This window comes from Pristiophorus japonicus, chromosome 9, assembly GCF_044704955.1.
Source record: "Pristiophorus japonicus isolate sPriJap1 chromosome 9, sPriJap1.hap1, whole genome shotgun sequence".
Lineage (NCBI taxonomy): Eukaryota > Metazoa > Chordata > Chondrichthyes > Pristiophoridae > Pristiophorus > Pristiophorus japonicus.
The window spans coordinates 14,786,252-14,799,642 of record NC_091985.1 but is presented as its reverse complement, the minus strand read 5'-3'; the positions used below and the strand labels follow the sequence as shown (position 1 = coordinate 14,799,642).

Sequence of the window (13,391 nt, the reverse complement as noted above, 5' to 3'; positions counted from 1 at the left end):
AGGAGATCATAGAGTGATAGGCAAAAAAGGGGCAGGGCCCAAAAAGGCAAAAAGGGGCAGGGGGGGGCCAGAGAGAGAGAGAGAGGGCCAGAGAGAGAGAGAGAGGGCCAAGAGAGAGAGAGAGGGCCAGAGAGAGAGAGAGAGGGCCAGAGAGAGAGAGAGAGGGCCAGAGAGAGAGAGAGAGGGCCAGAGAGAGAGAGAGAGGGCCAGAGAGAGAGAGAGAGGGCCAGAGAGAGAGAGAGAGGGCCAGAGAGAGAGAGAGAGGGCCAGAGAGAGAGAGAGAGGGCCAGAGAGAGAGAGAGAGGGCCAGAGAGAGAGAGAGAGGGCCAGAGAGAGAGAGAGAGGGCCAGAGAGAGAGAGAGAGGGCCAGAGAGAGAGAGAGAGGGCCAGAGAGAGAGAGAGAGGGCCAGAGAGAGAGAGAGAGGGCCAGAGAGAGAGAGAGAGGGCCAGAGAGAGAGAGAGAGGGCCAGAGAGAGAGAGAGAGAGGGCCAGAGAGAGAGAGAGAGGCCAGAGAGAGAGAGAGAGGGCCAGAGAGAGAGAGAGAGGGCCAGAGAGAGAGAGAGAGGGCCAGAGAGAGAGAGAGAGGGCCAGAGAGAGAGAGAGAGGGCCAGAGAGAGAGAGAGAGGGCCAGAGAGAGAGAGAGAGGGCCAGAGAGAGAGAGAGAGGGCCAGAGAGAGAGAGAGAGGGCCAGAGAGAGAGAGAGAGGGCCAGAGAGAGAGAGAGAGGGCCAGAGAGAGAGAGAGAGGGCAGAGAGAGAGAGAGAGGGCCAGAGAGAGAGAGAGAGGGCCAGAGAGAGAGAGAGAGGGCCAGAGAGAGAGAGAGAGGGCCAGAGAGAGAGAGAGAGGGCCAGAGAGAGAGAGAGGGCCAGAGAGAGAGAGAGAGGGCCAGAGAGAGAGAGAGAGGGCCAGAGAGAGAGAGAGGGCCAGAGAGAGAGAGAGAGGGCCAGAGAGAGAGAGAGAGAGGGCCAGAGAGAGAGAGAGAGAGAGGGCCAGAGAGAGAGAGAGAGAGAGGGCCAGAGAGAGAGAGAGAGAGGGCCAGAGAGAGCTAGAGAGAGGGCGAGAGAGAGAGAGGGCGAGAGAGGTTGAGAGAACTCTCTCTCTAGCTCTCTCTCTAGCTCTCTTGCTCTCTCTCTAGCTCTCTAGCTCTCTCTAGCTTTCTCTCTCGCTCTCTCTCTCTCTCTCTCTCTCTCTCTAGCTCTCTCTCTCTCTAACTCTCTCTAATGGAAATGTCACATTGGTGCAGTGAGGAATGCTATTTGGAGATTGGGGTTGAGTCAACCTGGTTGGTCCAGATGAGAGGAAGCTTTACTCTGGATCTGCGTCTGATTCGGCAAATGGGACAATTATGCGATGGTAGGTCGCTAAATATTTGAGATTGTAGGACGCCCGTCATACAGCAATCTTTGACATGCACTCACCTTTAACAGGTGGAGAGGTTTTGTTGGTCCTCAGTCAGAGACATGTTGAAGAAGTGGAATCTCCATTTTTGGTGCAGGATGGCAAGAATCGAGTGACAGGATTATGGGACAAAGTGGCAGGAAGATTGACTCATCTTGCTAGGTAGAACGCCACGAAGCAGCGTTGACATTGGCTTTGTAGAACTCAAAGGCCCAGGACCACCTTGCTCCCTCAGGTTGAGGAGCAACATAGACACAAGAGGGGGGAAGAATTTCTCTGGTCACGATGTGTCCTGACATTCCTAAAGATATGCTCTGCCTGGCATTCTTAATGAAAGCTTAAGCATGAGGAAAATAAATGTCTCTGTATTTCCACTGCGAATACCAAACAAGTAGCTATATATATATATATATTATAGAGAGAGAGAGATTATAGAGGGAGAAAGAAGACTTTGGCAAAAAAACAAATTAAAAATCCAGGCCAATTTGCAGGAAAAAAATCTGGAAAATTCCTTTCTGACCCCTCTTATCGTTTAAAAACTAGTCCAGGAGAGCATTCTGGCACTAATTAATGTTACAAGGTACCTTCCTCTTGTACAAGGTGATCTCCACCCCAGCCAGAAACAGGTTCAGCTCTCGCTTGAATGAATTCAGTGAGTCAGCATCCACCACATGAGTTGGCAGCCTGTTCTCTGGGAAAAGGACCACCTCCTGACATCTAACCTAGTTCCGCTCTTACATAATTTGCAGGAGTGACCCCTGGTCCTCCCGAACCTATTCAGTTGAAACAATGGATCTACAAAAACACAATGTAGTCCCTTCATCATCTTAAAAGCCTAAATCAAATCACCCCTCAGTCCACGCTTCCCTAGAGGAAAGCGACCCAACTCGTTGAGCCTATCTGCGTAACTAAGATGATTTTAGCTGGAAACTTTTGGAATTCAGGATGAATCCCCTTTCTGTTCAACTCTCAAGGAGACAAGTCTCCATTTACTGCAGTCTCTCACTGGTCCACAATGGCAGGTTTTGAGCTAATAAATTACTAAGAAAGGGGCGGAGTGAGAGCAGAGAACTCCCTTTTACCCAGTGTAGCTGTAGAAACCGGGAATGCCCTCCAGAGGCCAACATTCCTCACTTGCGCTGTCACTGGAGTGAAACTTAATGATGTCATGGGGGGAGCAGTCGAACTCCAAACCCACCAGGCAGCAGTTTTAAAGCAGAGTTTAACAAAGGAGTGACCAATAGAGACTAATAATAGTATTGATATCTCCCTTGGTAGCTTTCAGGATTTGTGCCAGTCCAGAGTATGAGTCAGGAAACCCAGTATGAATTAACTTCCTTTTTGCACAAAATGTATTTAAGCAAGATGTTTCAGTTGAACTTAATTTGTTATGATGGTGTAAAGAAGAAAGAAATACTTGAATTTATATAGTGCCGTACACAACCTCAGGAAGTCCCAAAGCGCTTTACAGCCAATGAAGTGCTTGTGGAGTGTAGCCACTGTTGTAATGTGGAAAACGCGACAGCCAATTTGTGCACAGCAAGCTCCCACAAACAGCAACGTGATAATGACCGGATAATCCGTTTTTAGTAATGCTGTTTGAGGGATAAATATTGGCCAGAACACCAGGGAGAACTTCTTCGAAATGGTCCCACGGGATCTTTTACACCCGCCTGAGAGGGCAGACGGGGACTCGGTTTAACGCACAGGGGCGATCGGTGTGCTGGATTGGTGATCTCAGAGGATTGTGGGGCTGGAGGACATTATAGAGATAGGGAGAAACTAGAGTTGGGATTTCCTTGGAGCTGCTCGCAATCCATCCCCGGAAGTGCGACGGCAATCCCGTTTTGCGGTGAAGTTACCACAGGGAGTGAGCGCAGCTCCGAGGATATTCCCAGCCTAAGTGGTTCGTTGGACATGATTAGTTCTGTACAAAATGAGCAATATTTTTGCTGCACTTTGCAGTGAGTGTTAAAGGTTCCCTTGGAATGGGAACGAGTCATTTCTCTGAAGACTAACCCCTTATTTCTCTGCGCCTATTTCTTTGCTGCAGGATGTCCCACGAAGCCAGAGTGTGGTGCTTCTATCGAGGTTGGAGCTGCTGGAATTTCCTGTGCCAGTTGGCTGTTTTCATAAGCTGTCTTGATCCCACAGGTAAGCACATCTCCTTCCCATGACCGGAGGGAGAACATCATCCCACTTTCCATTGTTTCACAATTTCTGTTTTATTTAACGGGTGACCTCCTTTTTTAAAATTAAAACATTGTTCTATTTTTGCTTTGAACATTCGAAGCTAATTCCCCAAACCTGCTGCCGTTGGCGATATTAGTGGGCCAATGGTGAAAGTGTTTTGTTAACATTCCACTGTCCATTGCTTTGACGTTAAGCCTCTTATTTTAAGCGAGCAGATCTCCTGTGGTTGCTCACTCAGGGAGTCAAGACCAGTTGGAGTCTTCAGGTAAAGCAGGGTTAGAGGCTGGGGGATAATTGGACCAGGGAGCTCGCAGATGTAATTCAATCCCCAATTTCAAGTCACACTTTCCATTCTTATACTTCTCCATTATAAATTCCCACATCCACATTTACAAAGATGATACCGTAACTGAGAGGTTATACCTATCGGAGAAGGCGGAGCCAGCTGGGGCTCTTTTATCTAGGAAAGGGAAGGCTAATTGTATGGAATTATAAAGGGGTTCAATAGGGTTGACGTAGAGAAGCTGTTTGTACTTTGTGGGGAGGTGGGGGGTGGGGTTAGAGACCAAAACTAGGGGCAATCAATATAAAATAATCACTAATAAATCTAATGGGGAGTTCAGGAGCAACTTCTTTACCCAGAGGTTGGTTAGAATGTGGAATTTGCTACCATAAGGAGCAGTTGAGGCAAATAGCATGAAGGCATTTAAGGGGAAGCTAGAGATATGCATGAGGGAGAAAGGAATAGAAGGATATGTTGATAGGGTTGAATGACGAGGGGTAGGAGGCGACTCGTGGAGCATAAACATGTAATAATGGAAACTGTCGATATAAGCTTGCCATTCTGTAATGATACCCTCCCTCCAGTGGTGGCGCTGCAGCACCTTCACTGGCTAGAGGGTATAATTACGGATCCAACTATTTGTACTAACTGCCTGCCGTTTTTCTGATTGGCTCTCTATTATCACATGACCTATGGCTGATTGGTCCCCTTGGAGGATGAACAACACCCTGAAGTTTCTTTGGAATGTGTAAATGGAACCGCCCAGCCTAAGATCTGACTGACTTTGCAAATTGTAATATGATCCTTTCTGACTTCAGAAGCCAGCAAGGACGCATCTTGAACAACCCAGCAATAGCCACCATTCCAGCTGAAGTCCACAGTGCAAGTGCTTCCTCCCCCAGCCGAAGACCCTTACCCCAGCACAAGTGCATTCCATCCCCAGCCAAAGACCCTTACCCCAGCTCAAGTACATTCCATCCCCAGCCAAAGACCCTTACCAAGTGCAACTGCATGACCTTACAAGCCTCCCCCTCACCCCCCCCCCCCCCATAGATGGGGCATTGTGTATGGGTTACGGATTGTAAACAGATTTATTGGGTATGAAGTGAATAGTGACGATGTCGTGATTTCTGGAGTTCATCCACTCCAACGATGTCCCTTGTAACACATGCACCGAACTTTCCGAGAAATCGGGTGTGGGTGTAAAGGGGGTTGGAAGAACGTGATCTGTCTTCCCTGAGTTCCCTCTCTCCCCTCCGATCCTCCCCACTTGTGTCTCTCTCTTCCCCACCCCGTCTCTCTCTCTCTATTTCTCTCTCTCCCTCTCTCTCTCTCTCTCTCTCTCTCTCTCCCCCCTCCAGGCTCTCTCTCTCTTCCCCCCAAATAGGCTCTCTCTCTCTCTCTCTCTCTCTCTCTCTCTCTTCCCGCCACCCCCCTCAGGCTCTCGTTCTCTCTCTCTCTCCCCCCCCCCCCACTTAGGCTCTTGCTCTCTATTCCCCCCCCCCCCCCTTAGGCTCTCGCTCTCTCATTCCTCCCCCCTTAGGCTCTCGTTCTCTCTTCCCCCTCTCCCCCGCTTAGGCTCTCGCTCTCTCATTCCCCCCCCCTAAGGTTCTCCGTTCTCTCTTCCCCCTCCTCCCCCTCCTCCCCGCTTAGGCTCTCGCTCTCTCTTTCTTCCCCCCCCTTAGGTTCTCGTTCTCTATTCCCCCTCCCCCCCCGCTTAGGCTCTCGCTCTCTTCCCCCCCCCCCTTAGGTTCTCGTTCTGTATTCCCCCTCCCCCCTGCTTAGGCTCTCGCTCTCTCTTTCCCCCCCCCCCACCCCCAGGCTCTCGCTCTCTATCCACCCCCCCCCACCCCCCTTGGGCTCTCGATCGCTCTTCCTCCCCCCACCCCTAGAATCTCGCGCTCTCTCTTCCTCCCCCCTCCCCCCCCCCCCCCGCCTCCCCAGGATCTCTTTATTCCCCCCCCACCCTCCTCAGGCTCTCTCTCTCTCTCTCTCTCCACCCCGCCACCGCCATCACTCTCCCGCTCATGGCCCGGTCGGAGGCTCAGGGCTCGGCGGTGCAGTCGGACAATGTGGTCAGTTCATAATGAACGTGTTTGGGACCCCACTTCCGGTTTTGGGGTGGGGGTGGGGGCAGGGGGGGGGAGTAGAGTGGAGTCGGGAGGACGCAGAAAACGGTTAGTGCAAACAGTTTCTCGGTATAATCACAGCTCGCCCGTCTCCGCAGGCAGTTCCTAATTGAGTGCAGAGATTAATTTTTTAAATATATGAATAGATCTTGTAGCTAACTAGCAAGTTGTACAGCAATTTGGAAAGGGGAGAAGTGGAGTTGGTTGGAGCGTAAGAGTTTCAGAGCTGAGGAGCTGGGGCATGCAAAACTAAGGACTGCTACAGAGGCCACCACTGGTAGGAGAGTGTAATTACAGCATGACAACTTTACAGTCAGCTTCCATTAGATGTAGGAGATTTAGTTGGCAAACAAGTGTGAGACAATTGTGACCACAGCTGGCTGTGCAGACATCAGATTTTGAATACATTGGCCCGGAATTTGCGGTGGGTAATAACAATGAATGAACGAATGTTGTTGTTATTACCCCTTTGAACTTGAGCGCGACCTCAGGATTTAGCGCATGCGCAGCCTAAGGCGGAAATCTTGACGTTGCGGTTGGTCACACATTGCTCCGACACTGGCTAAGCTGTGGACTTCCCCCCCCCCCCCCCCCCCACACCTCCCATACCTGGAAATCAGGGAAACTGACAAAAACTTGAGCTTTTCCGTGGTAATATCGCTTTTAAATACCCCATTAAATGTTAGACCCTGTCGGTGCAACATAAGAATTAGGAGCAGGAGTAGGCCATTCGGCCCCTTGAGCCTGCTCCGCCATTCAATAAGATCACGGCTGACCTTCGACCTCAACTCCACTTTCCTGCCTGATCCCATATCCCTCGATTCCCTTAATATCCAAAAATACCCAGTGTAACTCGGGTTTTAACAACATATTGAGTGCTAAACAAATGTTGTAGCCCTGAAAAATGAATTTTAATTTTGTGGCGTGCCAAATTCATCCATTTTAATAAAAATTATAATTTAAAATGCAAACTTTAAGGGGAGAAATTGGGTGCATCTGCACCTCCGGTTAGTGCCCCCAGGAGGAGCTAAAGGAGTGCAAATGCCCTTTGCGACCGAGCGCGGTGCTGACAGTGACTCCCGCCATATTGAACGGGTGTCTAGCGGCGGTGCTACGGCGTTGCCCCCCCGATCTCCTGCACCCGGACCCAAAATTCAATTCTGCTGCAGCGCTGGGCGAAAGCAGCGTTTGGCGCAGGAGGTGTGGATCGGATGACTGGCCGCTTCGGTGGTGATGATTGAAGGCGAGGTGGCTGAGGTAAGTTTTTTTTTAAAAAACTTACCTTTTGTTGTTGCCGTTTTTTTCCCACGGGTTGTTGCCCGTGACCCTTCAGCCTGCCGCTCTGCTTGAGTGCCGGGCTGATCAAACGGGATCCCCCGCTGCCTTGCTGGTCCAGGTGGCTCTGCTTTAAATTGCAGAGCCTGCGGCGATGGCCCCTCGCTTTAAGGGAGAGACGGGCCCTTTCAACGCGGCAGTGCTGCACGGCCCAGCGATGCTGAAGTCCCCACTCCGCCTGCGTCTGTTAGCGCTCAAAGAAGGAAGCGAATCGCTTGATTTAGCGCTCCACTTCCTTCTTGGAATGCAAACGCCGATTTGTTTTTTAAAGTTTGAAATCGTTACCACCTGGAGCTAACTTTTCAAACGTTTAAAAATGAACGCCCCGAACAGTAGTGAATTTCACCCCCTTTTTAAAACTCACTTTTTTTTTTTACAGTTTGTTCATCCTTATTTCAGGTTTGCCTTTTCCTCATGCGAGAGCCCCAATCTTTGCTTTCCCTAACATTTTTAACGAGTTAGAATAAAACGAGCTCATTCACTTCCTGGGCTGTGAGAATTCGACCTTGCGATTGGCTGCGTAGACAGCTTGCTGACGTCACAGCAGCTCGTGCAATGGAATTCCCACTACAGAGCACTGATCTCAACCGGACGTCAGAAAAGCCGACCATAGCGCCACAAAGATCGCCAGATCTCGATGGGAAGCTCTTTTCAGGGCCAGAGAGAAACGCTTTTGCCTCGCCACTGACCGCAAATTACGGGCCAAAATGGTTGTGTTAAAGCCTGCACTAAAATAGTGGACAGAGGAGTATCAAAACACTGCATTAATATCGGACACCAATATCGACAACAGCAGGTTTTACATTAATGTGTTGATTGAAAGCGTTGTATTTTTTATTGTTTACAGTGTGCTACGATTTTGCATGATTTTCCTTTAAGCTTATTTCTAATTTGTTCCTTTTCATTTGTCTTTTCACTACGCTACCAGTTTATTCCATTCCCTTTCCCTTGGCCAGCTTGCTTTCATTAATAGGACTAAATCCCTCATAAGGAACTAACATATGTGTGTAATTTAAACTGCTCTGGCACTCTGAAAAGCAAATCTGGTTGTACTTCAAGGGGTTTTCAATATTCTGAATCATGATCCTGACTGCTGTGCCCTGATTAGTGTCTCTTGGCCCTCCTCCTCTCACATCTCTTCTGATTGGACGCTGCCAGGCGGCGGGCACTACCCTGTGTGGCATCGACTGGTACAGACGAGGAAGGTTCCGTGCGCAGGCAATCCCCGGTCTGGGCTGGGGTGCTGGTTCTCAGATAGGGCCAGGGTTAGCGGTGTTCCTGGGCTGCTGGGCTTAGGAAAGGAGCAAGGATCAGCCCAGAAACAGACCTGGTCCAGATCGCTCCGGCTGGAGAATGTCTATGTGCGTGGCAATGTATGCACCTGTAAGTATGCTCACAGGTTTGTGGAGCTGTGTTGCTGGCCAAGGTGGCCATTAACCGGTCGAGGGGGTCGTTCAGCCCGACTGCCTGCCTCTCTTCCGCGGCTACGTTCGCGCCAGGGTGTCCCTGGAGATGGAGCACGCGGTGTCCACCAGTAGGCTCGTGGCTTTCCAGGAGAGGTAGGCACTGGAGGGACTGGAGTGCATCATTTAATTTGATTGGTTTAATGTTCCAAAGTTTAATTTGTTAATTTGTCGGTTCTAGTGCCCCTTTAATAAGGGGTCACATGACTTTATGTTTTACAAAAAGAATTGTGCAGCTGTTGCATTGTAAGTGGCTTAGCCAGTCACGTGATGTTCACAAGACTCAATAAAACCCCAGTCAGTTCGGTCTAGATCATTCATGATGAGGTATGCAGTTGTGAGCCTAGTGGATGAACTGGTAATGTGTCGTGTGATTGTTAAACCTTTGTTAATAAACCAACTACTTCCTAATAGCAATGTGCTGCTATGAATTCTTAAACAAAGTACCCACGGAGCAAGTACATTACACGCAATTACATGGGCCAAGAGCAGTAAATGGCTCCCACGGAGGGATAGGCTGCCAGCAGTCGCTGCCTTGGTCCTGCACGTGAAAGAAAGCCTCGTGGGTGGAGGGCGGTGGCCCACATGGAACTGGCATGAGTTAGTGACCTCAGTAGCGAAAGGGAGAAAGAGGAACTTGAGAAGCAAACACTGCTGGCTGAGGGCAGCCACTTTGTGCAATGTCTTGAAAGGAATCATCAGCAAAATATCATTAATCGAGTATTAATTGTCATCGTAGAGTAATAACATTGAGCATATTGACAGACGCCAGGAGCATCGGTGGAGTACAACAACAACAACAACAACTTACACTTGTGTAGCATCTTTCACATAGTGAAATGTCCCAAGGAGCATTAATCAAACACAACATTGACATTGATAAACACAAAAGGCAATTATTCGGAGCGGTGACTAAAAGCTTGGTCAAAGAGGTAGGCTTTAAGGAGGAGCTTGGAGGACAAGACAGAGGTAGAGAGGCGGTGAGGTTTAGGGAGGGAATTCCAGAGTTTAAGGCCGGGTGGGGCAAAGGGAGTGGGTGGAGGCACAAGAGGCCAGAGTTGGTAGAGTGCAGAGTGTGAACAAGAAAGGCCACCCATCTCACTCTTTCATCCAGGTTTAGTTTCAGTATGAAGTCCACTTGGCATGTGCATCTTCCTTTACTTTGTTCAATGGAGGAGAGTATACCCTTGTCATCTTTTCCCTACCCTGTCACATATTTCTTTTGAATTAGGAATGAATCCAATTCGTTTTACAATCTATAACGAGAACAATTTCGGCCTTTCCTCTCGTGCGCTCTCTATGGAATATTGTTCAGTGAGCAGCTAATTACCGTTGAAAATTTTACAATAACAAAAAACAGCAACTTGCATTTATATAGCACCTTTAATGAAGTAAAATGTCCCAAGGTGCTGCACAGGACCGTTATCAAACAAATTTTTACACTGAAACACATAAGAAATTAGGGCAGATAACCAAAAGCTTGGACAAAGAGAATATAAGAACATAAGAAATAGTTGCAGGGATAAGCCATTTGGCCCCTCGAGCCTGCTCCGCTATTCAATAAGATCATGGCTGATCTGATCATGGACTCAGCTCCACTTCCCAGTCCGCTCTCCATAACCCCTTTTTCTCTTATCGTTCGGTAGGTTTTAAAGAGCATCTTAAAGGAGGAAAGAGAGGCAGAGTGGTGGAGAGGTTTAGGGAGGGAATTCCAGAGCTTAGGGCCGAGGCAACAGAAGGCACGGCCCCAATGGTGGAGCAATTATAATCAAGGATGCTCCAGGGGGGCGCGGTGTAGAGCTGGAGGAGATTACAGAAATAGGGAGGGGAGAAGCCATGGAGGGATTTGAAAACAACGATGAGAATTTTAAAATCGAGGAGTTGCTTAACCGGGAGCCAATGTAGGTCAGTGAGCACAGGGCTGATGGATGAATGGGACTTGGTGCGAGTTAGGACACAGGCAGCCCAGTTTTGGATCACCTCTAGTTTACATAGGATAGAGGCCAAGAGTGCATTGGAATAGCCAAGTTTAGAGGTAACAAAGGCATGGATGAGGGTGGATTTTAGTGGATTAAAGCTTAATGTGTCATATCATCCCCTTTGTCTACCATTATAGTGAATGGGTTAAAATCGTGAACAGAGGAATGGACGTGAAAATTAAAGGGCAAATTTGTAAGATATTATGGCGAGGCCTTGCACACAACCAGCGCATATTGGAAAATGTATGGCCTTGCCGAATTTACCCTTAAATGTTTGTTTTCCCACTGCGGCAATGGTTACCTTCAGGTTTTAGAAGGAGCCCTGGTATTGTTGCCCAGGAGCACTTGGTGGAATATGTTTGCTTGTGCGGACGCTGGGTTTCGGATCGGGTCTATGCTCGCACACAAAGAGCGACCCGATTGGTCGAGAATTTACTGACATCAGCATGACCAGTTTTAAGGATGGAGTCTGACCATCAGTGCCATTTTTAAGGAACTAAGTTTGGGTGTCAAAAAGGAGTTGGTTAAATATCGGGTTAGGAGTGAGACTGATGGCTATGGGGACAGCCGCAGGGTGCAATAATCAAATACACCATGGGACGGAACGCAACGGTGCTCTAGGGGCCAGAGGTAAAGACGTTGTCTTTGAAGGGATTGAATAATGGTGGTGGGGGGATGTATAATCATTAGGAAGTCTTGCTTGATTAACTTCAGTGAATAGTTGAGCAGAGCTTACAGAGGTGAGATTACAGGGTTGGGTATAGTTCATGGCACGGTGCTATATGGAAGGAGCAAAATTTAAAATCCAAGTACCATTTGTTGGTACAACATTAATTTTATGTTCTTATGAATTGTTGAATATTGTTGGAATCCATGGAAACAGAGAATATTGGTGATAGTTTTAGTGTGGATATTTCTCTTTGTCCAAATACTATTGATATTGGAGTGAACCTTGCTGATAGCTCTGAATGTGTAAGTAGGTGATAAAGTGTATTATTTATTGTAGATGGGGCTGAAAATATAAAGAATGTCTGAAATACTGATATTGTTATGATTCTGAATGTACAGCCGTGGGTTCTTTTACATCCACCTGAGAGAGCAGACGGGGCCTCGGTTTAACGTCTCATCCGAAAGACGGCACCTCCGACAGTGCAACACTCCCTCGGCACTACACTGGAGTGTCCGCTTAGATTTTTCTGCACAAGTCTCCGGAGCTCAGAGAAGGTTCACTAGGTTGATTCCTGAGGGGTTGACTTATGAAGAAAGATTGAGCAGATTGGGGCTATACTCATTGGATCTTACTGAAACATATAAGATACTGAGGGGGCTCGACAAGGTAGATGCAGAGAGGATGTTTCCACTCGTGAGGGAATCTAGAACTAGGGGGCATAGTTTAAGAATAAGGGGTCGCCCATTTAGAACTGAGATGAGGAGAAATTTCTTCTCTCAGAGGGCCATAAATCTGTGGAATTCTCTGCCCCAGAGGGCTGCAGAGGCTGGGTCATTGAACATATTAAGGTGGAGATAGACAGATTTTTGAACGATAAAGGAATGTAGGATTATGGGGAACGGGCAGGGAAGTGGAGCAGAGCCCAGGATCAGATCAGTCATGATCTTATTAAATGACGGAGGAGGCTCGAGGAGCCAATGCCCTACTCCTGCTCCTATTTCTTATGTTCTCATGGAGTGGAACTTGAACCCACAACCTTCTGACCTATTGGTTAAAGTGTCAAATATTATTGATTGTTGATAATGTTGGGGAAGTTGATGATAGTGGTTAGGTTCATGTTATTGAGCACTGTCGATATTGTAGAGTATTATTGATGTGGATATTATTGATGGTGTTGGACAATGTTGGGTTTTATTGATAGTGTTTGGTTGTTTTGAGAATTGCTGATAGTGTTGGGCGTTGTTTGCAGTGTTACATGATGTGAATAGTGTAATATATATTTGACAATGAGATGTACTGTTGATAATGGTAGCAGCTTTCTGTCTTGTTGATAGTATTTTGTGCTATTTATAAAGATGGGCGGTATTGCTAGACGTGGGTATTGTTGGTAGAGTTATTATTACAGACAATGTTTTGTGTTGGTGTTACGTATTGTTGATAATGGGTATTGTTAATTGTGTTACATTATGGATTGTGTCTTGCACTGCGTATTGTTGACAGGGGTATATATACCTAACAGCGTTACAGATTGCTGATAGTGCCAAGTATAATTAACTGCGTGGTTAATAGTGTTATGTATTGTGGATCAGGGGCTCTCAACCGGGGGTCTGGGAGCAAGAACATTTCAACGGCTCCTTCAGAGAATGGGTGGTTTCTGGGGGTGGGGCCTATCTGGGAGTGGGTGGTGGGGGGGGGGGGGGGGGGTCTTGGTTGGGTTGAGGAACCGGTCGCGGGGGAAATTGCTGTCAGATAGAGATGGAGCAGCTCAGCGCCCTATGTGATGGTGCCCGGGAGCTTCAGACTGAGTCCGAGCGGGGTGGTGGGGGGGGACAGTACGAGCTTGGCTGGGGTGGCAGGCTGCCCCGGAACTTCATTGGGCTGGGCGCTGGTTACCAAATCCGGGTCTCAGTCCCTGCCTTGGCCTGTTTGGAGGTGCCGGGCC

The 13,391-nt window shown here is 48.2% G+C and overlaps 1 protein-coding gene across 8 annotated transcripts in view; it reads left to right on the top strand.

The window, feature by feature from the left end:
- The window catches only part of adgrg6 (adhesion G protein-coupled receptor G6), a 157,356-nt gene that overhangs the window by 31,552 nt on the left and 112,413 nt on the right, over positions 1 to 13,391 (top strand). For all 8 annotated transcript variants that reach the window (XM_070889080.1, XM_070889081.1, XM_070889082.1 and 5 more), the window contains exon 3: positions 3,451 to 3,551. In XM_070889080.1, the coding sequence (XP_070745181.1) occupies positions 3,452 to 3,551 (100 nt within the window). In that variant the 5' untranslated portion in view covers position 3,451. The remainder of the gene's footprint in view (positions 1 to 3,450; positions 3,552 to 13,391) is intronic.